Source organism: Archocentrus centrarchus, chromosome 5, assembly GCF_007364275.1.
Source record: "Archocentrus centrarchus isolate MPI-CPG fArcCen1 chromosome 5, fArcCen1, whole genome shotgun sequence".
NCBI classification, from domain to species: Eukaryota; Metazoa; Chordata; class Actinopteri; order Cichliformes; family Cichlidae; genus Archocentrus; species Archocentrus centrarchus.
Genome location: NC_044350.1, coordinates 35,807,106 through 35,830,499, shown reverse-complemented (window position 1 = coordinate 35,830,499; position 23,394 = coordinate 35,807,106). Strand labels below are relative to the sequence as shown.

Below are 23,394 nucleotides of genomic sequence, written 5' to 3'. Positions count from 1 at the left end.
AGAAGGTCCTTGAAGGTCCTTAAATCTTATTTAAATCGGGCTCGTCTCCTGGTGCACCTCTGGACCGTCTGGAGCATTGCTCACAGAGACTGGAGCACCCGATGGACCTCCTGGTACTCCAGCCTCTGTGATGTGATGATGGATCTCCTCCTGTGTGTCCAAATGTTGATCCTTCAAATTAAATCCCATTTTCGGGAAGTGTGTGAGGGCATAGGGAGATGGATCTGGTGAGCAGATGATTGCAGGCTGAGCCATCCAATGATGGCAGTAAAATTCAGATGGTTCTCCTCTCAGATCACTCAGTACACCCTGACCCCAGGGGGTGGTGCACCTGATGTCACTCCTCATCTGGTGCACTGCCTTCAGGTCTGGAAACTCAGACTGCTGTCCTCACCAGCGAAGATCCTCCTATGAAATTCATGATGTTTGCTGTCTGCACTGTGGTAAAACCTCAGAGGTCAGAACAGGTTCAGAGGTGCTCGGAGACGAGACCATGGAGCCTGTGGCTTTTGGTTTGTAGGTGACTGCAGTGTAAGCTTTGGGAAACATGCACAGTGTGACTACCTCTGCTTTAACCTGCTGACAGGACACCTCAGGGCCGACAGGTGGAGGTGTTGGATTGTTTTGAAATCTAAATGTTTAAATGCGGTGATTTTGAACTTTATTTTAAAACTGAAAATTCATTTTCTTTGGGTTTTGCTGTAAAGGGTCCCCCTGCAGTATTCAGACCATCCGCCAGGGGGCTGCAGCCTACACTGTGGGAATCACTCCTGCATGCAGCTCGGCTAAAATAAGTCTTTATTTGTGAAACCACCAGGTGACCTACCTGAGTGAGTCATCGATGATAAGATTCAAATACTTCCATGTTCCTCCTGCTCACAATAATTCCTGCCTTCATCTGCGTTTCACACACAAACTACTAAAATATTAAAAGTGACCTGCATAAAATCACAGGGTCAGGGTCCTTTCCTGTCCTCCCTGAATGGTGAAAGCGGTGGAACCTGAACCGCGGTGTAAATATGTATGAACACCGAGCAGAGAGCTGCAGCGTCTCAGCCTGAAGGACGGAGCAGCGAAACACGAGAAACAAAATCAGTGAACAAAAGGTGTGTGAGGAGAACCCGCTGCAGGAGGGCCCGGATCCAACCGGACTTTATCTTATGCTGCGACTCAATCAGAAGGTCGCTGGTTCGATCCCCGGATCCTCCAGTCTGCAAGATGAAGTGTCATTGAGCAAAATACTGTGTGTTAGTGATCCCAGTGAACTCCAATCAGGGATGAAAATGAATTTCAGCTGAACTGAAATTACACGCATACACACACACGCATACACACACACACACACACGCATATACGCATACACACACGTACACGCACACACACGTATACGCATGCACACACATATACACACACACGTACACGTACACACAGTGAAAGAAACTCAGAAACTGAACTAGACGTAAGTAGTTCAAAACTAATGAGGACAAATCAAACTGATTATCACAACATTCAAACCTGCATCGTGTTTACTCAGAGTCGAGGTTCATCACTGTGAACCCTGAGCTCCTCTGACTGTCAGCACTCTGTCCTCCTGATTAGAGGGAGGAGAGGAGAGGAAAGGAGGTGGGGAGGAGAGTTAAAGTCTCTGCTCTTGGCTTGCCGTCACCTCTGATTACTGTAATCCAGCCGGAGCACCTTAACTCCTCACAGCTGAGAGCAGAGAGTCAGGCAGGAACAGGTGGCCTCCTCCTCAACTGTGCAAGCTCGGCCGGCTTCCTGCTAGTATGAAGTTTGTGGGGTGGCCAGCGGGGGGAGGAAGGGCGCCGAGGCTGCTGGGAAAAAGAAGTGCTGGGAGGAGGTAACGGCAGGGAGAGTGGGAGCACCAAACAAACACCAAAGCCTGAGCAGAGGGAGGATCATGGGAGCCGCTTATGGAAAGAAGGTCAGTGATCAGAGCTCATTGTTCTCAGCTTTAGTCTTTAGAAACAGACTGATCAGGTGCTTCAGATCAATGATCAGTTATTGGAAAGCATGCTCCTGATCAACATTTTACTTTGAATTTCCTTTAACTGTGAGAGAAAGACCAGATATCATAATCACAAGGTGAATAAAACCTGGACCACAGTCTGTTTTCATGTCACATGATCAGTACATGCATAAATCAGCTGAGATGATTGTTTTCATGATGACGCCTGGAATCAGCTGTGCAAACACTGAGATCAACAGCTCGAGAATCTGAGGCCGGGGGGGGTCTGCAGGTGTGGCTCAGGTGGAGCCAGTCAGCCCTTGATGCATCCATCCGAGTGCGTGTGTGTGAGTGAGGTTTGCAGGAAAAAGGTGGTGTAAGTAGTGTCCATGTGGCTCATGTCTCCTGTGGTTTGAATGTGAGGGCCTGACATGCTCCTCCGACAACGGTGGGTGGAGGCTCTGGGAGGTTCTCAGAGGTCTGCGGGCTGAGTCTGATTGGTGGAGATGGTGTTTGTGGCGTTCACGGGATGGTGCTTTATGTTGGTAATCGTCATTTCTGCAGCTCTGCACACTGCCTGTTTGAACCGTGGTTAGGGTTGGTGGGGATGGGTGGAGAGACCGATGGAGATGGAGCTGTTCTGCACTGTGATCGAGGCCTTCACAAGCAGCCGTTTTTAGACACGCAGTAATCAAAAGAATATAAAATAAGGATTTCTAAGTAACACCACTAACGGAGGAGCTCGGAGGTCTCCTGAGGGTCCTGAAGGCCCACAGACTGTAGGTAAAAGATGGACATAGCCAGCAAGCCACCACCGGTTGGTTGGTGAAGTTATAACACCTCGAGCTGAGGGAAAATAATCTATGAGTGAGTGAAATCATATCCAGCAAAGGCCCCAATTAAACCAGGTTTACCTTGTGAAATCCTAACCTGAGGACCCTGTAAACGAGGTTTTTGGAGCGAAGCATCTCCCCTTTAGTGTCAACGCTCACACGCTCTGGCTGCGGCGATGTTGGCCTCAGAGATGGTTGGGGGGGTAATGGTAACATCACTAAAAATCAGGAGGCTCTGTTTCGATCGCTGCCACTGATGGCACTACTGTACAAACATCGAAGGACGCCGCGGGGTGAAGCCTCTGATTGCTACCAAACCAGAACATGAAAATGTAAAATCATTAAAAAATAAAAATTGAAGTCTTCTGCATCTTTTACACCCGAGTACGTCCCACCACATTCTAACTCCTGAGCACCCTAACTTCCTCCTGAGGAGCCTTGGTCGTTGCTGGGGACTTAATAAGGTCGGCTGTGAAGCTGTGCTCCTGCCAGTCTGACCACTTCTCACTGCTCCTTGTACCTGCTTACACCCTGTCAGGTAAAAAAAAACAAGCCAGAGATAAAGTGTGTTATCACCTGGCCACCAGGAGCACTAGTCCAGCTGCAGGGCTGTTCACAGACAACCAGTTCTTTCCCACCTTGAGTCTTCCAGACCTGCCACACCTCCTCTGAACCCCTGCCTGCCTTCCAGCTCCCACACCCTTATTCTGCAGCTCCACCAGGTGAGGTGTGCCCTGATGGCTGCAGGACCAGATGGAGTACTGATCAGCTGTCCTTACCAGGATTTTCAGCCCCTCCCTATGTCTGGCTGTGGTCCTCATGGCATCCTGGATCAGAGACTTCCTGTCTGACTGTCCTCAGGCTGTGTAGGTTGGCCAGCTATACTCCCCCCAGGGCTGCATGCTGACCCTACCTGTATGCCCTCTACACATATGACTGTGCTCCCACCCACACTTTTGACTCCATCATCAAGTTTGACTGGGGGGGGGGCTGCGTGAGCCTACAGAAAGGAAATTCAGGTGCTGGCAGATCGGTGCACCAAAAACATCCCGGAGCTGAACGCCACCGAGACTCAGCAAATGATCATCGACCTCAGGAAGCTCCTCTGCCCCGAACACGTGCGTGTGGAGAGAGTGTCCTCCTTTAAACTCCTGGGGACGCCTCTCTCTGAGGATCTATCCTGGTCACAGCTGATCAAAAAGGCCCAGCTGAGACTCCGCCTCCTGAGGGTGCTGAGGAGGAACCACCTGAAGGAGAAACTCTAAGGTGGAGAAAAGGACACCAGCAAACCTTGGTGGTCGCAGAGGGTTACCCGAACCTCTGCCTGCTCTTGAGGACACCTCATGTCAGCGCCTCAGAAGGACTATGGAAGTTGACCCCTCCCACCTTAGTCATCACCTGCTCGACCTGCTTCCATCTGGCAAACGGTTCAGGTCTCTGAGAAGCAGAACAAACAGACTCAAAAACAGCTTTTACCGTCGGGCCATCAGATGAACACAGCACAGTAATCAGGTCTGTGCTGCAGTCACTCCCACACTCAGGGTCTGTGTTTATATCCCAGGAAGCTGATCAGTGTGCAGCTCTCCTGTTCTGTACACTGTTCATACTGGATATGCTGTTTGTTGTATATAAGGCTTTAGTCGTGGAGCTGTGCTTCTGTTCTTCCATACTGTGTTTTTATAAGTTTTTATCAGTGCACCAGCAGCTGCTGCAATAAAGGCATTCATCTTCTTCTTCATCCACAGGGATTATTTAGTATAATCAGATCTCAGTTCGCTCATCAGCTGCTTGTTGAGTCTCAGCTTTCAGAGAAACTGAGGCAGTCACATGACCTGCCAGAATCATGAGTTTAATAAAAGTTTGATTTAAAAAGCGCTGCTTTGCAACAACAGTTCAGAGCGTCCAATAAGATGAGGGCACACCTGCAGAGCAAAAGACACAGCACCTGTTCTCACCTGAGAGCTGTAACCATTTGGACTGAGAGAACCGAGCGTGTTTGAGAGGACGAACCCAGACAGGAAGCTGTTCCTGCGTCCGAGTGCGAGGCGGCTGCAGAGTTCACACTCAGAAATTCCACAGAGGAGGAAACGCGCAGGAATGTGACCCTCAGAGAAAAGCCGAGCACTCACAAATATCTGAGTTATGAGGCGTGACGCAGCTGTCAGCGAGCCTTTGGGCTGTGGTGAAGAACAGCTGAGAGCAGGCGGATGGGTGTGGGTGTAAGTTAGATCTATTTTTGGTGGAGCAGCAGCAGCAGGTGGAGTCAGACTGAAAGCTCTGATCTGCTGCATCAAGTTTCAGGAATGATCCACGAGGGAGGAGATGTCCAGATTTATCTGTCGGGAGGTTCTTCGTGCCTGACTCCTCAGAGTTTCTTCAGCAGGACCTCAAACCTGCAAACTTTGATGCTTCTGTTGGAGATGCGGCGATGAACATTCAGCTGCACGAGGCTTCGTGATGCTCACGTGTGCTGGAGCACTGAGGTTCATCACAAAGTGCCTCCCTCCCCTCACCCCCAACCGGTCACAGCAGATGACTGCCCCTCCCTGAGCCTGGTTTTGCTGGAGGTTTCCCCATAATACCGACGGGAGCGCCCGCGCTCCCATTTGCATATGCATTTTGTAACCTCGGTAGAACCGCAACCAAATAAAAGAGACAGTAACACTTTCTTGCATCTAAAACCAGAGGAATTACACTTACATTTTGTGCATTCAGTGTGTCCCAGGGTACTGCATCTTTTCTCTAACAGGTTTGTAGAAATCTTGTAAAAAGCGCAAACAATAAAAATATTATAATCCAGACGCGGCGGCTTTTTTGATGCAATTAGCTGTTCACGGGGATTCCTACATTGAAATGCATGTCATCACGATGTCAGCATCAACTATCTCTGATTTTTTTGGCGCGTAATTGAACACAACAACAGGAAGTGACGTCATCTCCCGGGAAATCTGTTCGCCTCGCTTGTAGTCGTACTCTCGCTGCCGCTTGTAGTCGCACTCTCGCTGTCTCTCCTAGTTGGTTTCTTGTTTGAAAAAACACAGACACACATAGATCGCACACATTACAAACTTGCCACAAACACACTACACACTGCCACACAAAAAATAATGGTACCGCGAAAACCCGGACCCGCGAAACGGTACTCCGTACACGAAGCTTTGGCGCTAATCACCGCGCCGGATGAAGATGGGGCTTCGGTCCACTCCTCTGGTCCGGATTCAGCTGATAGTGGCGATGAAGCGGACTTCCTTGAAGGCCTGGATCCGTGCCATGACATGTATGTATATATTCATGAAATATTGGGTTTATTTTTTTAGATAGAGAAAAGTAAGGAAAATATACAACTGTAAGAATTTCGCGCCAAATACGCACTATTATTTTATTACTCTCATGCTAAACACGCGTAACACATCGTGTAACTTCTCCTGTGTGCAGTGTTGCTGATGTTGAGGAGGAGATATTTGATGGATCCTCTTCCACTGAGCCACCCTGCACTGTGGAGGGAGGCAGAGGGCGAGACAGGAGTCGGAGGAGTCGGCCTCCAGCAAAGCGGGGAAATCGCTCCAGATCAGAGAGACTCTCTGGTGATGTAGCTGCCTGGAAAAATGAAACCGAGCCTGACAGTTTGCCACGTCCCCTACCACATTTCCTGCCTAAAAGAAGGCCAGGTGTGCAGCCACCTCTCTCAGAATTTGTGGACAGTCCAGCTCCATCAGAACTATTCAAGCAGTTTTTTGATCAGGCAGCTATCAAAACATTATGTGTAAACACAAACAAAAATGCAGCCAAAAATATTGCTGCTGGGAAAAAATTCAGATGGACTGACATTACAGAGACTGAGATGTATCAGTACATTGGGCTGACACTGTACATGGGGCTTCTGAAGCGGCCGAAGATCAAAGATTTTTGGTGCACCAGTTCCATCTTCCGTGTGCCGTATCCTCCTCAGGTCATGCCCAGAGATCGCTTCTACAACATCGCCTGGAACATCCATATGAGTGACCCTGCAGAAGATGCTCTCAATGACAGCAGGAAAGGCATGGATAATTATGACTGCCTGCACAGAATTCGCCCTCTGTATGACAGCTTACGTGTAGCCTGCAAAGCTGTTTACCACCCCCAGCAACACCTTTCGGTGGATGAGCGCATGGTAGCCACCAAAGCCCGAATTGCTCTGAAGCAATACATAAAGAACAAACCCACAAAGTGGGGGATAAAACTTTTTGTGCTGTCTGACAACACAGGCTACACGGTTGACTTCAGCATTTACACAGGCAGGTCCACTCTGGTAAGTGGGAAGGGGCTGTCGTTTGATGCTGTGATGTCACTCATCCAAAAAAGCTACCTGGGATCTGGTTATCACATTTATTGTGATAATTTTTACACCAGCCCAGCACTTTTCAGGCACCTGCATGGCCTGGGATTTGGAGCCTGTGGCACATTTCGGGACACAAGAATTGTCATTCCAAAAACAAAAGAAAATGCCCTGACCAAAAAATCTCCAAGAGGGACCATCAGGTGGATCAGAGAGGGACCTCTCATCTTCATCAAATGGATGGACACTAGGGAGGTGAGTGTGTGCTCCACCCTGCACACTGCCTTTTCAGGGGACACTGTCAAGAGAGCATGCAAGGTTGGTGGGAAATACAGAGCAATTGAGGTGCAGGTGCCAACAGCTGTAAAGGACTACAACCAATTCATGGGTGGGGTTGACCTTTCAGACCAGCTAATTGGCTCCTATTCCTCATGGAGAAAAAGCAGGAAATGGTATGTCACAGTGCTGCATCATTTCATTGACATTGCTGTAACTAACAGCTATTTGCTCAGCAAGCAGCTGTGTAGCAGACTGAAGCAGCAACCAATGACACACCAGGCCTTCCAGGAACTGCTGACAGCTGAGCTCTGTGGGGTCCCCTCACAACCAGTCCTGGAGAGCTATCACCATTTTCCTGTTGCCATTTTTGAAGGGGCACCTGACCAGAAAAAGGCCACACAGGGGCGCAGGAAGTGCAGGCTGTGTGGGAAGTGCACTCCCTTCATGTGTGAGGCATGTAAAGTACCTCTGTGTGTCATTGTGGACAGGAACTGTCACAAGACCTACCACAGCTCCGCTTGTGGTACTGAGAAGTGACATTTTATTATATCTTTCTGTATTTTAGTTCTTGGGACACTTGGATCTTGATTATACTATTGTAAATAATTGCTCTGAGGTAAATGCTGTATTTTTTGCAAATTGTGCCAATACAATTTTTATGTGAATTTTTGATACACTAAAAATAAGCGTTTTTCAATAATCTCAATAATCTATCACAGCTCCACTGGTGCTAATGAAATGGAAAGTTTTAACAATGCCTTTCTTTTTATGAATTCCTGGGACAGTTAAAAATTTGATTGCACTTTTGTAAATAGTTTATTTTTGATATATATGCTGTCTTTTTGCAAATTGTTCATAATATTTCATTTTTCGTTTTTGCTACAGTTTATAAAAATGAGTGTATCTCCAAAATGAAGTTATGGATGCACTCCAAATAAATTTTCTGTGTTTTGAAAGACCTCTGTGCATCTTTTCCTCATTTACAATTTTGAGGGATACAGCTATGGATTTTATTTATCTAGAAAAATATGTAAGAATAAAAAACGATTTTTATTTTTTTGTGGATTAGTGCACTTTTTAGCTAATTTCTGTAGTTGTTATGGATTTATTTCATACATATTATTAAAATTTGGGATGTAAGGATTCTATTGATGTATAGACAGTTGAAATAGTCCAAAAAATGGCACTACAGCATGTAAAAATGTAAAAATATGGTCTGGCGGACTTGTTCTATTGTAGGTACTAAGGGATTTTAAAGCACTGTCACCAAGTGCTGCTCACAGGGGGTCGTTTAACTGTTGGGTTTTCTCTGTATTATCGTAGGGTCTTTACCTACAATATAAAGCACCTTGAGGAGACTGTTGGGATTTGGTGCTATATAAATAAAACTAAATTGAACTGAATTGAAAGCTTAACCGTTTTCCTCACAGTTTTACTTGTAGGCTGTTCGTACTCACTGACGCCCTCGTCAGACGAGTGCGTGACGTTCACACTGGATTTGGAGAGTGTGTTAGCAGCTCCGTCCTCCTGGAAGCAGCTGCAGAATGAACCAAAGCTTCAGAGCGGCTCGCTCTGGATGAGTTCATGCTGAGTTAGTGTTTCACCTGAAACTTACTTTTGACAGATCGTCTCCGATTGTCCCAAAGGCAGATCATCCTGCTGAAATTAAATCTGAGCAAAAACTTGGAAAAGGTTTTTGTAAAAATTGTGTTCACACTGACATTTAGAAACGTCCACAAAGACCTCTCAGGTCTTCAGAAAGTCTGAACGAGTTCACAAAACATCATCCAAAAAACAGCTAAGAAGCTTCAAAAGATTTATTTCAGTGGGAAAAATCACAGCAGACACCATCTGCCAATCACTGGTGAGTTTCCTGTGGGAGCCCCTCCCACAGCTACGAATGTCCACGGCTCCAGAAGGAGCCAGGAGATCTGGATCCAGCTCGCTGTGATCTTTCTCTGAGAGCTTTCAGATGATGATCTGTTAATGCTGATTTCATTAATGCTGCAGAGCTTTTAGAGAAGGCAGACACATGAACGGGTCACATGACCTCCCAAATGGAGCTCATGAAGTTTTATTTTGAATAAACAGGTTTTTATTCATGTTTACAAAGTAGAGCCTCACAGGGACCAATCAGAGCTCAGATTGTTCTCTGTGAAGTGTGTGTGTGTGTGTGTGTGTGTGTGTGTGTGTGTGTGTGTGTGTGTGTGTGTGTGTGTGTGTGTGTGTGACTGAGGGAGAAAATAGCAGATTATTTTCAGCTGCAGTTACATAACATTGCTCATTAATGAGGAGAACATGAGAGTGATCCAGGATCAGAGCTCACAGGCCACTGTGGCAGTGTGTGTGTGTGTGTCTGTGTCTGTGTGTGTGTGTCTGTGTGCCTTCATACAGGCAGATTAAGACAGCTAAAAATAGAGGGTCGAGAAGCAGCAGAGAAACTTCGTGCTCACACACAGAGAGAAAGATCAAAGCGATGATGTCATCTGTTGTTGATAAATTGGTGTAATCAAAGATTCCTGATGACCTCCTCGAGAGTCCTGCTGCTGCATCAGCATCTAACCTGCTGTTTGTCACTCTGGGCTGCTTTTATTTTGAAGGCCGAGTGGATGAAATAAATTCCTTCCTCTGTCTTTAATCAGTTGTCCTGAATGTCGGAGGTGATGATGGCTCTCTCACTCTGACTGCTCCGTGACGTGAGGGTGGATGATGCTGATGGAGAAACTGCAGCTCATTCATTTAAACCTGAGAGCTTGAAACAGGTTCTGCTGGTTCTGCCTGTTGATGGTGGTCTGGTGTTCACTCTAACCTCCTTTCCTTCAAACAGCTCTGAGCTGTGCTGCTGCTGAGTGTCCAGCAGGGGGCAGGCTGTCCTCAGGTAAAAGCCTCCGTATTGGTCCTGATGCTGATCAGCACAGGTCAGTAAACTGATGTGATCCTGCAGCTGAAAGACGATCAGGTCTGATTGGAAGCTTCAACAAACTGACGGATCACAGTGAGGAGATCCAGAAGCTTGTTTCCTGTTCCTGCCCAGAAGCTGCAGGGAGCTGATCATCCTCAGCAAACACACACACACACAGGTCCCACTTTTCCTTCATGAAAATGAAGTAATAACTGGAGGAAGAGAGAAAATCTCCCCCTCAGCTTCAACCTGCTGCCCGGCTCTTAGGACGCTCTCAGTAGTTTTTGACTTTATTTTCTTTCCTTCATATTTGGCTGAAATCTGCATCACCTGTGACTTTGTGCTCACCTGAAACTGTCCCTGCTGGGGGTGGTGTCAGATCCGTCTCCGGTGTTCCTGACCTAAGAAGAGGTGCAGGTGTAATCTTTATTGTTTTTTCTCTTATTGTTTTTAATGTTTGAGAACTGGTGAAAAGTTTCTGTTTGTTTGTGTTTTAACTCTGAAAATCAGTCCTGCTCCTCTTCCTCACAGTGGGTGGAAATGATTTCTGATCTGATTCGCTCAGGTTTGGGAGCTGTGAACATGCTGGACTGTTCCTTTAACAGCTTCAAGGGTTTTGTTTTTCTGATTTTGTGTCCTCCTCCTCCTCCTCCTCCTCCTCCTCCTCCTCCTCCTCCTCCTCCTCCTCCGTGGCTAAATGGACTTTGTGTTGGTTGCTAGGAGCGACTTCATCAGGCTGCAACATGGTGACAAGGCCCTCAGTGTCTCACAGTCCTCCTCCTCTGAAGGTGGCATGAATGTTGTTTTCAGGCTGATCTGAGAAAGGATGTGAGGACTGATTCTCCTCTCCTGAGCTGGCCCCAGCCCGCACCCCCCCCCCCCCCACCCCCTCAGACCTGGATTTAAGGTGGATTTGTTAAGGTGGCGGCGGCAGCAGGAGATCAGGTGTTTCTGCCTTTGAGTTCGTGTGAATCATCTGTAAACTTCATGCAGAGAGATGAAGTCCTAACCGAGCTGCTCACTGGGTGGATGTCCAGAGCAAACTGCACTCGGTGATCTCTGATGGCCTCGAGTCAGAATCAGGGTCCAGGACCAATACTGGATGCTCCACCTGCGTCTTCGTCACCTGATCCGATACGACTCGAGCTGACTCAGAGCTGCTGGTTGTTTGTGATGTGACTCTGGGATCGATCATGAGCTTTTCCAGCTGCTCGCTCTTCCTGCTCGGAGAAATGATGTGTCTCAGCTTTCTTCTTCTTTGTTTTTCAGAAGGCGTACAGCATCGACCACGAGCCTCTGCCGAAAAATGGGAAGCAGCCGAACAGCAGAGGTGAGTTTGTCCGTCTCAGGTAACAAAGGTACTGTGACCTGTGTGCGGCCAATCTAACCCTTACTCTGGTAAAAGTCAAAGTACTGGTTCAACCTCTTAAGTAAAAGTAAAAAAAGTACAGGCTCTGAAATGTCCTCAAATTTAAACCTTTCCAGCAGAAATAAACATGTTTACAGCTGATACAGAAACTGCTTTGGTCTCTGGAGATAATTTCCCCCTTCATAACAGCTGTGTGTGTGGGGGGGGGTTCTATTACTCACCTGTTTAAATAAAGTTTGCATTATTAGGGGCGTGGCCTCTTTGACTGACAGGTGGATGGTGACACAGGAGGCTGTAGCTGCTAGCTGTCTGCTAGGCTTCACCTCAGCTAACTGACCTCTAGACCATGTTGGTGCTGTTGGAGTCTTTTGGAGCATTTCTAATTCAATTATCTGATCAATAATATGGCTGCTGTGGCTTCATTGGACTAACTCCAATTTGCTGAGAGGAATTCTGGGATGTCTTAAAGGTCTTAAATGTCGCTTCTCACAGCAAAGGTTGGTATGAATGGATCCCAGCGAGTCAGACCCACCACGGGGTGGTGCTGAGTGCCATGCACAGTGGAACAGCGGCTTCCTGCTGTGCTTTCAGTAAAAATCTGATAGCCGAGCCGGCTGAGGTGTTTCTCACAGGCCAGCTGAGCGCGTCCAACCTGAAAGATAGAGATGGATGTGTGGGCAGGGTGAAGCTGGAGGAAACAGAGTAAAGCAGATAAATCAAGTGTTTAGACACAAAATCAGCTCCATCCTGTTAGTTTCTGAGAGGAAGAAGCTGAGCTCACTGGCTCGGAGCCCGCGCTGGGATCTGATAGTGTTTGTGTTCAAGTTATTAATTAAGTAATTTATTTATCAATCAGGATCAAAACTGAACTCAGGGTTTAGATGGAAAACTCACTGTAACAGCACTTTAATGATTTATCTGCTGGTCTCTATGGGTCTCAGAGCAGTGATGTCAGACCTCAGAGCAGTTGAGCACTGTGAGAAATCTTGGAGTCATTTTTGACCAGGATATGTCCTTCAATGCACATATTAAACAAATATGTAGGACTGATTTTTTGCATTTGTGCAATATTTCTAAAATTAGAAACATCCTTTCTCAGAGTGATGCTGAAAAGCTCATTCATGCATTTATTACTTCTAGGCTGGACTATTGTAATTTGTTATTATCAGGCTGTCCTAAAAGCTCCCTGAAAAGCCTTCAGCTGATCCAAAATGCTGCAGCTAGAGTACTGACAGGGACTAGAAAGAGAGAGCAGATTTCTCCCATATTGGCTTCTCTTCATTGGCTCCCTGTTAAATCTAGAATAGAATTTAAAATCCTTCTCCTCACATACAAGGTCTTGAATAATCAGGCACCATCTTATCTCAAAGACCTCATAGTACCATATCACCCCAACAGAGCACTTCGCTCTCAGACTGCTGGCTTACTTGTGGTTCCTAGGATACTTAAGAGTAGAATGGGAGGCAGAGCCTTCAGCTTTCAGGCCCCTCTTCTGTGGAACCAGCTCGGCCCACGGCCTCATCCAGTCACACACCGCCTCACACTTCCTGAAAGAGTCGCCAGGTGTAATCTATTATTTTGGGTATCTGGATGCTGCTTGCCAAAATGAAGGATTCAGAACACTACTTTACTCTGTAGGTAGTATTGTAAAGTAACAGATTACTTTTTAATATCAGTAGTGAAAAGTTGTTGTAATACTCGCCACGGTGCCATCACTTGGGTTTGAGTGTGAAGTCTCTGTAATTAATCCCACCAGCCAGACTGAATCCCACTGCCCTCCTCAGTCATGTGACCACCTGCAGGCTTACATATAAACTGACTCCAAACTACACTACCCATGAGCCTCTGCTGCCCCAGAATCAGAGAGAATTAATTTCATCTGCAGTCAAAAGTGTTTTAATCTGTGTGTGTGTGTGTGTGTGTGTGTGTGTGTGTGTGTGTGTGTGTGTGTGTGTGTGTGTGTGTGTGTGAGTGAGTGAGTGAGTGAGTGAGTGAGTGAGTGAGTGAGTGAGTGAGAGAGAGAGAGAGAGTGGGAGGATTTGTGTGTAAATCACCATCCAACCTAAAATCATGTTACAGGTAAATGGCTCCTCAGGTGGGTCAGGTGCAGTCAGGTGACATCTGTGCAGCTCAAAGATTAAATAAATGACCTGTGAGCTTCATGTGCTCTGTGTCATACAGTCCAGCATTTATGGATCACATGTTCTGTTTAACAGTTAGTTTCATCCTCACACACACTCAACCCTCAGGATTAAAAACACCACATCCTGTGTGTGTGTGTCTGTGCCTCGTGTCTCCGTGCTGAACAACTACACAACTATACCTGTCCTTAAATGTCTTCCAGGGTTCAGGTGAGTCGGTCAGTTTGCATCAAACTTTTACAGTCTGAAGTTTGAACCTGTAGAATTACAGCTGTAAAAATTTAGCTTCTTTTTTTTTTGGATCCACTTTCAGGCCCATTAAAATCGTCCTGTTTGAACATGAATGTCTCCAACTGAGCCTGAAGTTTTCAGTGGTCTGTCAAACTGATCCAGGATCTGTGATGTGGGACAGACGCAGCGGTCTTTAAAGGGTTTTATTAATTTACAAGCTGTAAATGAAGCATCATCAGATCTGAGTCACTTCATTCGCCTCTATCTATCTATCTATCTATCTATCTATATATATATATATATATATATATATATATATATATATATATATATATATATATATAACCGGAAATCAAGGCAACTTGAGGCGCGTAAATACAAAGTTCTCGCTTTTATTTGACGCCTGCTTTTGTCAGTTTCCGGTTTTCAGAGCTGTCGGGATGCTGTAGACCCGCAGTCAGAGGTGATCGTAGACACGGACACAGCGGACTCTGCCACAGCACTCTGCGGTTATTTCGCATCGTTCTGGAGAAGAAAGAAGGTTCTCCCCGAGGTGCATCGGGACATTTTCCACGGAAAATGTCTGGCGTGGACTCTGATGCACACCTGCAGGTGAAGGTGCCAGAAGCCTGAGACAAACCCAAACTTAAAGTGATAGACGGGAAAGTTTCTCTGATGCCACAAAACACGTATTTCCGGTTTGAGAAAAATAAAACTAATGTTTCGGTTTTCTGTTTCTTTGCGAATTTATGTTTTTGATTTTAAAGGGAAAAAATAAATATAATTCGTTTTACATTACTTGGATTTGGAGAATGTAACGAAAATAAAAGGCAGTCCACGGAGCGATGCTGGCGCAGCTTCAGGTGCTTGTGATTTCTGCAGATGCAGGAACCTCAGAGTCCTGCAAAGATTCAGCTGCTTCAGCGCCACCATCAGGTCGGCTCAGGAAATGCAGATTCTCTGCTGGAGTCTTGTTGCTGCCAGTTTTTATTTGAAAGCCGTGAAAGCTGCTGGATGAAGAGGAAAAAGCGAAGCAGCGTGGGAAACGGCCGCGAGGAGGAGGAGGGACGCCCGGAGGTCATGTGACCGCCGCTTAACGCTGAGCAGAGAGGAAGAGGAGCAGAGAGCATGAAGGTCTCCGCGGTCTGATCATCAGCAGCATGGACCCGAGGAGCAGCTCACGGCCCGGCTCAGGCACGGAGGGGATGGTGAAGTCCGGTAAGGCGAGCACCGGAGCTCCGGTCCTCCTCAGCCTCAGACTGGACTCAGCTGGCAGGAGTTTGTAATATTTACTGTAGAGTGATTTTCCAGGTTCATCACTTATGCCAAATGCGCTCTTCTTCTATTTTAAACGTTTCCCAGACTTTTGTTCTTAATGAAGCGCTTAATGAGGATTTAATATTGGACTGAAACTGAGGAAAAGCTCATGTAAAGGAACATTAATGCTCTTATGATGAAAATCAGCTTTAATCGTTTTAAATGCAGAATTGAAATCAAACAGATGATTTATTTTCACTGTAATAATTCCTTTCTACATAAAAAGCTCAAAGTTTAAAAAGTAAACAGAATCATATCTCAGACTTTAAAGTGAAGAATTTCAGCAGCTTTGCATTTATACCACAACCTTTTCTACACAGGATTTATATATATTTATATACTCAAAATTCAAACATACTTTAAGTTTTAACATTTCAATATTTGAGTACCACGGCTGAATCCTTGGTGGTGTTGGTGTTGCACCTCCTGTTTGTACATGAATAATTCAGGTGTTGAGTGGTGTTGTGGGAGCTGCTAATAGAGTAGTGTGAGGAGCGTAGGCTGATGAAGATGAAGATGAAGTCACTGCTGGCAGACAGGACTGTAGTGGGAGTCTGGATCGTTCCTCTGCTCGCATCCTTACTCGAGCAGAGTTCCAGAGGAAGACTCAGCAGCGTGGAGTCATGAGAGCTTTGCTCCATGACTCTTTATGTTTCAGCTGAGGAGGGTGGAGGTGGCTGTTGTCCTGTCTGTGTGGGTGGAGGTGGCTGTTGTCCTGTCTGTGTGGGTGGAGGTGGCTGTTGTCCTGTCTGTCCCGTGCTCGTTGGTTGGGGTCCTGGTGTGGGGGCTGTAGGTTACAGGCTGAGCTCTTCGGGTTTTGCAGTGTTGAAATTTCGATGCTGAGCCGATCGATGCGCTCAGACTCGTGTGTGTTGCGACGTGCCGGCGGCTGAGCGAGTGTTTGTGTTTGAGGAGTGCTGTGTTTGAACAGTCACCGGCTCAAAGTCCAGAGGCCTCTCGTTCAGGCCGAAGCTCATGACCCCACAGAGAAATGTCACTTCTTTCAGACGTCAAACATCTGTCGTGTTTGCGGCGCTCACAGCGTCGGACAGAAAGGTGAAGCGGTTCCTGCTGAGAGCTGTGAGGTGGAGTTTGATTCTTCAGCCTGAAGCACTTCCATCGCTTTGATCTGATTTAGTGACTCTGGTGAGTTTGATTTCCTCAGGATGACTGAATGAAAGAGAAACGACATTATCGTCTACGTTACAGTGCAACACGATCACGTTTCCTCCTGAGGAGCAGCCAGACCGTCTTCTCCTGCTCGGTCCTCAGACCGAGCTCGAAGCGGCTGTAACCAGATCAGCTGCACTCACGGGGACGTCGATACACTACAGAGAGGCTTTAGTTTGCACGGCCCGCCTCAAATCGATATGAAACCTCAGAACATCTCAGAGTTCGGGCAGACTCCCTGCAGCAGGCTCTCAGTAACAGTGAGAGGTCTTTAATTTTCACACAATCAGCAGCTAAACCTGCAACAAAGCTGCACAGCTCCATCACACCCACACCTTCAGCACTGTACAGTCCGTCCTGCACAATCCCAAAAATCCTCATTAAGTGGAAAAGTCAAAGAAAAACGTGTTCAGGTTCCTGATGTGTGTGTGAGATCTATGGGCCCAAAGAAATTACAAAGTAACGAAGTAACAAGTGATTAAAATACAAAAACCAAGTCAGCAAGGCTTTCCTTCCACAGACTGTACATAAAAGATGTACGTAGACATCACCCACTGCTTTCTGCAACCTCATCGTTACCCATGTTGTTTTTCTGGGGACAGCAAGAACCGTATTTGTGTGAGAGAGTGGAGTAACAGACAGCTAGCAGCTACAGCCACCTATGTCACCATGCACCTGTCGGGTCAGAGAGGCCACGCCCCTAAAATTAATAATAATAATAATGCATTAGTCTTATATAGCACTTTTCTAGACACTCAAAGACACTTTACAATTTCATGCACTATTCATTCACACCTCAATCATACCTGGTGGTGGTAAGCTACTGATGAAGCCACAGCTGCCCTGGGGCAGTCTGGCAGAGGCGTGGCTGCCAATTTGTGCCTACAGCCCCTACAGCCCCTCCAACCACGACCAAACACACAACCACATTCACACTCAGGCAATGTGGGTTAAGAGTCTTGCCCAGGGACACAATGACAGTATGCGCTTAGACGGGGACTCGAACCAGCAACCCTCCAGTTGCAAGGTGAGCACCTGCCCACTGTGCCACTGCCACCCCTAATGCAAACTTTAAACAGGTGAGTTCTTTGGTGGATCAGAGCTGCAGCTCCATCCTCACCGTCAGCCGCCAACCTTTCATTTCTTTTTAATGAAAGAATCGGGCAGATTGCTGCAGCTGTCTGACCTCCTGAGCCTGATCCTCACCACCACCACTGCAGCTGGTCCAACATCTGGAGACGGCTGTCAGAGCAGCCGTCCACTCACTTTTCTGCGTGTGTCTGAGAGCGAGCTGACATCCAGAGAGCTTTTCATTTTTCTGAAATATGAAGCAGTGCTGGAAGTCGGGCTCTGGTTGCACTTGAGAAAGGGGTCATTGTGAGGCGCCGTGAACTGTATGACATGTGATCTGCGCCTCCCAGAATATCTGAGGACTCGGATCAGGTGCCTCTTCATCTGCTCTTTCTCCTGTCAGACGGACGGAGGCTGCCGGGCAGAAACTGAAGCTTCAGGCTGAGGATGTCTGTGCCGGAAACCCCCCCAAACAACCCCCCCCCCCCCCCCCCCCAACAGCACAATAACTCGGCAGGCTGCAGGTGCCCCCTGTAGGCTGCACCAAAGGGTTTGGGTTTTTACAAAGAGAGGACTCTTCCAGTGGGAATGTTTCACAGGGACGTTCATGTTTGATGTTTGGAAATGTGGACACATTTACAATATTTAGAAAGATGTTCTGCTAGCGTCCCCCGGAGGCTGCATGCTGCATTACAGCCACAGTCTGAACAGAAAGTCCGTCCTGTAGGTGGCGCTGTGATTCGATAATAACTGATTCTGTGTTCTGTCCTCCCTCTGTCCATAGCGTCAGCATACGCTGACCTACAGCAGCACCGCTCTGAAGGTGTCCACAGGAAGGCGTCCCCGGCGGCCGTTTACGTGCCCCAGCCGGATTACCTGCAGGGGGACGAGGACGCCGACCTCATCAAACCCAAGAAACTGCTGAATCCCATCAAAGCTTCAAAGAGTCACCAGGAGCTCCACCGCGAGCTGCTGAGCAGCTACAAACGGTGAGACGCGTTTTCCTTTTCTAAGGCCGCATTTAGACTTGTGCATCGATCCTACATACGGAACCGGAAATCCCCTCTGAACGCCGTAACCTGACCTGCACCTCTCGAGAATGGAACTACACCTCAGGTCGACGCAGCCGGTGAGGATTACGGCGTAGGGTTCAGAGGAGATTTCCGGTTACGTATGTAGGATCGACGCACAAGTCTAAATCCGGCCTAACAGGGAACATGCAGACACACCTGAGGAAGGTGGGACTGATCCTGCGTACAGCAGCACGGTGACTGAAGCATCACTTTTAATGTTAAATAAGTGTTTAACAGGAAGTACAGTAACCCTGTGACTCTGCAGCAGCTGACAGCACTGCCCACAGCTCGGATGGCGCACGCTGGCTCCAGCTTTTTAACTAGCTGCTCAAATTCCTGCTTTTCCACCCGTAACCTTCCCCCACCGTCGGCTCTTCCTGTCACAGGAAGTGCAGTCAGTGCCGCTCAGTGCACTCGTTTGTTCACCTCCTCCTTCGTGTTCTGATTGGACGCTGCGGCGTGTTTTCACCTGCAGCAGGAACAGGTTGCTGAATCGTCCCCGGAGGCGGGCGCGCTGCTCTCGCTCTGACACGTGCAGCTTTTCATCCGCAGAATCGTTTTTTCTTAGAAAAACTTCTTGGAGCTGATTTCACGGAGGCGTTTTCGAGGGTTAATCACAATGAAGCGTAATGAACCTGACAGCTGCTGACCAATCAGAGAGCAGCTGGTGATAAGTGTTTAATGATGTCAGCGGATTCGGTCTCACTGCTGTCAAGTTCACATCGTGCGGAGTTTGTGAAGCAGACGCTGCTAAGCAACAGCCTCCCACCTCGCAGGCCTCCACCGCCGAGGACGCTGGGAAAGTTCTCACCTCTTTCACACTGAGGAGGCAGCTTTATCATTCAGGAGGAGAACTGAGGCATAAAGACACCGAGGAACAAAGCAGCTCTGACAAACACAACAACCGTAAGACAAAAAGGCTTCTCAGGCTCCTGGAATCAGAGCTGCTGAGCAGTGAATGATGATGAGAGGGAGAGGAAAACAGCAGAAACTGCGATCATTCAAACGAGGGGAATTTTCTCTTTCCTGGGGAGCAAAACGTCTGCACGTGTCCGCAGGAGGTTTTATAGGTGGAGGACTCAGAGTGAGGCTGAGTGAGCGCAGTGATGTTTCTGTGTGGAATGAGAGACTGCCCTCTTCTGGATCCAACAGTGATTACAGCTGAGAAACAGGAAAACAGTGAGCCCATGGTCAGCGTCTATAAGATCTCAGGCTGCTGAGGGTGCTTTCAGGTCCTGTGGTCCTGCTCTGTGCAACCAGCTCCTGCTGACCTGAGGTCAGCTGTGCGTACCTTCAAAAACAGACTCAAAACCTTTTTATTCTCAAAGGCCTACACTTAATAACTGTGTGTGTGTGTGTGTGTGCGCGCAGAGCGGGGGTCAGTGTGGACATGAAGCCCGAGCTGCAGCGGGTTCTGGAGTCCAGGAAGAGAGATCAGCTGATCAAACAGAGGAAGGAGGAAGACGAAGCTCGCAAGAAGATTTCTCCTCTGGAGGCTGAGCTGCTCAAGAGACACAAGAAGCTGGAGGAGGTAACACACACACTCACACATGCACACATGCACTTCATTACATGTACTGTGTGTGTGTTAATGCTCTGAGGTGGACATGAACAAACCGACTTTCAGTGTGTGGAGGAGTCGTGCAGCTCTCCGAGCTCCTGATGAAGAGCAGACTCTGGTTTTCATGCTCGTCCTCGACCGTCTCGAAACTCTGTTTTTCCAGCTGTGCTCCTGGGGAACCTGCTACTCCTCCTCTCTGGGTTTTGAGCACATCGTCACATTTCCTGTTAGATGAACATTAGAAACATTTTAAGACCATCGGCGCACAGACTTGACGACGCCGTCCCCGCTGAGCTGAAGAACACGAAGCTCCGGCAGCGGTTGTAGGATGAAGAACGGCTTAGCGTTTGGCTTGAAGCAGCAGAGCTGTTCTTCATGCTCCAAGTGCTGCTGGAGCTTTAAGTTGGTGCCAGACACCTTTCACTCGAGTCCTGCTGATCTGAAGGACATGAACCCAGATGTTTCTGTATGTTCTCCCTGTTTCTCTCTGTTCTCCTGATTGTGTCTTTTTGTCTTCTCAGCTGGAGAAACAGCAGGAGCAGCAGCAGGAAGACCCGAAAGCTCCTGAGTTTGTCAAAGTCAAGGAGAACCTGAGGAGGACGTCCTTTCACAGCAAAGAGGAGAAGGAGGTGTAGAGACAGAGATGCTGTCCTGCAGGGGACACAGACACAAACTGCCCACTTGGAGGACACGAGAGGATGAGGAGGAGGAGACGGAGCTGCTGTGCTGCAGAGGACAGAGACAGACCCACTGCAAGGACACTGAGAGGAGACTGATGCCGACAGCTGGACAGCACAGCTGTGACGTCTCTCGGCGGCTCGGTTCGATGGGCGAGCGACTCAGCTGAGACCGCCTCCATCGAAGAAACAGTTTCCCCCTGAGAACAGCAGGAGGCGCTGATTCTGCTCCTTTGAACATGCTGGTTTTCTTCTCCTGAAGGCGTGCCTGAATCTCACCTGTGAGACTCTCACAGTTCAGTAACAGATCGAGTACTCTGATTACTTCCCCCTTTCTTTGATCTTCAACATGTTAATCACATAGATTGATGAAACACTGACATTATGACTACAGTCATCAGTATGTGTCGTTTTTATGGCCGATGTTAGAAAGCAGAGGCCGTCCTGTGGTTGGAGCGGGGAGTTCGGGGAACCTGCAGAACCATCTTTGTGTTTGGGAGCATTTTTACTGAGGATTCAGCTTTTGCTGACTTTTGTTTGTACTTGTTGTGTTTGGTGTGTGCAGCCTGAGGCTGGAATCATTAAAGGACTGACCCTGCTGAGACCGTCTGAATGCTCTGAGTACCACATATATCTGCACACCTGAGTGTGTCTGTGTGCAGCTCATCTCCTCCTTATTTGGGGGGGGTCTGAACCAAACTTTGCATGAACACTGTCACACCCACAGAGATTATTAACATCTACAAGATTTATTATAAACCCAGCTTTCTGTCCTTTCCTCATCCTGCAAATGCGGCGCCACGTTTCACGTTCAGCATACGTCACTTTTGTTCGACTCTCTGCTAAAACCATAAATATCACAGATGAATCAGTGAAGCTGAAGATGTTTCTGAGCCGCTGCTAAATGTAAAACTTTAGTTTTATGTTAAATATTTTCTGGGTGTTGTATATACAGAGTTTATATATATTTATATATCTCATTCTGCAGCTAAGTTTTTATAAGCAACCAGGTTTTTGTCATGTGACTGTATGCTGTGGTATAACGAAGACATTAAGAGTGACCGGAGCAACAGAGCGCTGCCCCCTGCTGGATGATCCACAGCTGTGGCCTGTTCCTGGGGAACCTGACCTTCAGCATCTGGAACATATGAAGAACATGATCTGCAGTTCTTTTCTCCTCAGTCAATTTGTGACTTCCTGCATTCTCTGCAGCCACCAGCACAGCTTCCTGTGAAGGTCCCATAATTCACAGCGACATGCCATCAGACCGTTTGTATAAGCCAACCATCAGCGTGACTGACAGAGACTCCGATGATGGAGATGATCATCAATATCCTACTGACATGTTTGAGTCCCTCAGCTGAACTTTATTAAACGGATCAAAGAGTTCAGGGAGCGCCATCGCTCCGTTTGCATCAGATCACAGAATAATTTGTCTTCATGAAGTCTGATTGAAGTCATTTTGGATCATCTCTGCAGCAGGATTTTCCTTTCCCGGCTGCTTTGTCCTCTCAGTAATGAAGTGAGATTTTCTCCAGCCTGCAGTCAGAGCTGTCAGCTGAAGGTTGTGATCTGTTTGTTGTCTATCTTCAGGAGGTTGTGGTTTCGCTACAGTAAAGCCATGTCAGCATCATCCACCCTCACATTATGAAGCGCTCTGAGCGAGAGCGGGTGACTCTCTGAGCTCCAAACTCCTCTTTCCAGAAGCCTCAGAGATTCTTCTGCTCATCCTCAGGTTTAACACTGAGGTCGAGGATCAGCGATGCTCTTCGGCCTGTTTGTCTGCAGCTCTGCGCTCCTGCATGCCTTCATAGCATGAAATACGCTGCAGGGAGGACATTTAGCTGCTGTTGAACGTCTGCTCCAGTTTGAGACGATGGTTTGTTGGCTTATCTGAACACCTCCGTGCTCCTGAGTCCATGTTATCATTGAACTGTTCTGCAGCGCGCCTCAGTCCGTCACCTCTCTGCCTGCAGTCTGATCCCATCAGTCAGTCTTCATGCTGTAGTTTGTGTTTGATACTTTGGCTGCTGTAACACAAGAACTTACCAGCTTTTCATAAACAACAGCCTAATAAATATAATCCTTAAAGTGAAGGGAAAGGAGAAACCAACATTTCAGGAAATGACATTAAAATAATAAAAGTGAGAAGAAACATTCACCATCAAGAATCAAGAATGCCTTTATTAGTCCCACAAATGGGGAAATTGCAGTTAACAGAACATCCATCCAAAACAAAAACATAACACAGACAGGGGGGGACAGATGTCTGAGGTCATGCAACCGTTTCTCAACGGCGCTACCTTTAGCAGAAAGACAGAAAGAGATACATTGGGATAGCTAGGTTCAAAAAAATCATCTCATACTGTGTTCATAAAGAACACCTTACGAGGTTCCAAAAAACACCTCAGCAAAAAGCATATTGCACATATAAAGCCGGGATAGCAGTATGGTGGGTAAGGGTCAGGGTCAGGAGGGGACGCAGACGG

General features: G+C 47.4%; 2 protein-coding genes across 3 annotated transcripts; both read left to right on the top strand.

Annotated features, from left to right (window-relative positions):
- The first annotated feature begins 1,719 nt into the window (after positions 1-1,719).
- Positions 1,720-21,532, top strand: LOC115780976 (protein FAM107B-like). 2 transcript variants are annotated; one of them, XM_030730447.1, is made up of 5 exons: positions 1,720-1,942; positions 11,565-11,625; positions 18,379-18,583; positions 20,039-20,198; positions 20,750-21,532. In XM_030730447.1, the coding sequence occupies exons 1-5, from the start codon at positions 1,919-1,921 to the stop codon at positions 20,861-20,863; spliced, it is 564 nt and encodes a 187-aa protein (XP_030586307.1). In that variant the 5' UTR covers positions 1,720-1,918; the 3' UTR covers positions 20,864-21,532. The 2 variants fall into 2 exon arrangements, with proteins under 2 accessions (XP_030586307.1, XP_030586308.1); XM_030730448.1 differs by lacking the exons at positions 1,720-1,942; positions 11,565-11,625 and adding an exon at positions 15,067-15,254 and having other exon boundaries at positions 20,750-21,523.
- On the top strand, positions 5,489-8,283 carry LOC115780975 (piggyBac transposable element-derived protein 4-like). The gene is made up of 2 exons (XM_030730446.1): positions 5,489-6,076; positions 6,235-8,283. The coding sequence occupies exons 1-2, from the start codon at positions 5,907-5,909 to the stop codon at positions 7,928-7,930; spliced, it is 1,866 nt and encodes a 621-aa protein (XP_030586306.1). The 5' UTR covers positions 5,489-5,906; the 3' UTR covers positions 7,931-8,283.
- Positions 21,533-23,394: the final 1,862 nt, after the last annotated feature.

Coding starts and splice junctions, on each gene's coding strand:
- LOC115780976 (XM_030730447.1), top strand. CDS start 1,919: ATGGGAGCCGCTTATGGAAAGAAG. Junction 11,626..18,378: donor GAAGCAGCCGAACAGCAGAG/GTGAGTTTGTCC, acceptor CTCTGTCCATAG/CGTCAGCATACGCTGACCTA. Junction 18,584..20,038: donor CTGCTGAGCAGCTACAAACG/GTGAGACGCGTT, acceptor GTGTGCGCGCAG/AGCGGGGGTCAGTGTGGACA.
- LOC115780975 (XM_030730446.1), top strand. CDS start 5,907: ATGGTACCGCGAAAACCCGGACCCGCGAAACGGTACTCCGTACACGAA. Junction 6,077..6,234: donor CTGGATCCGTGCCATGACAT/GTATGTATATAT, acceptor TCCTGTGTGCAG/TGTTGCTGATGTTGAGGAGG.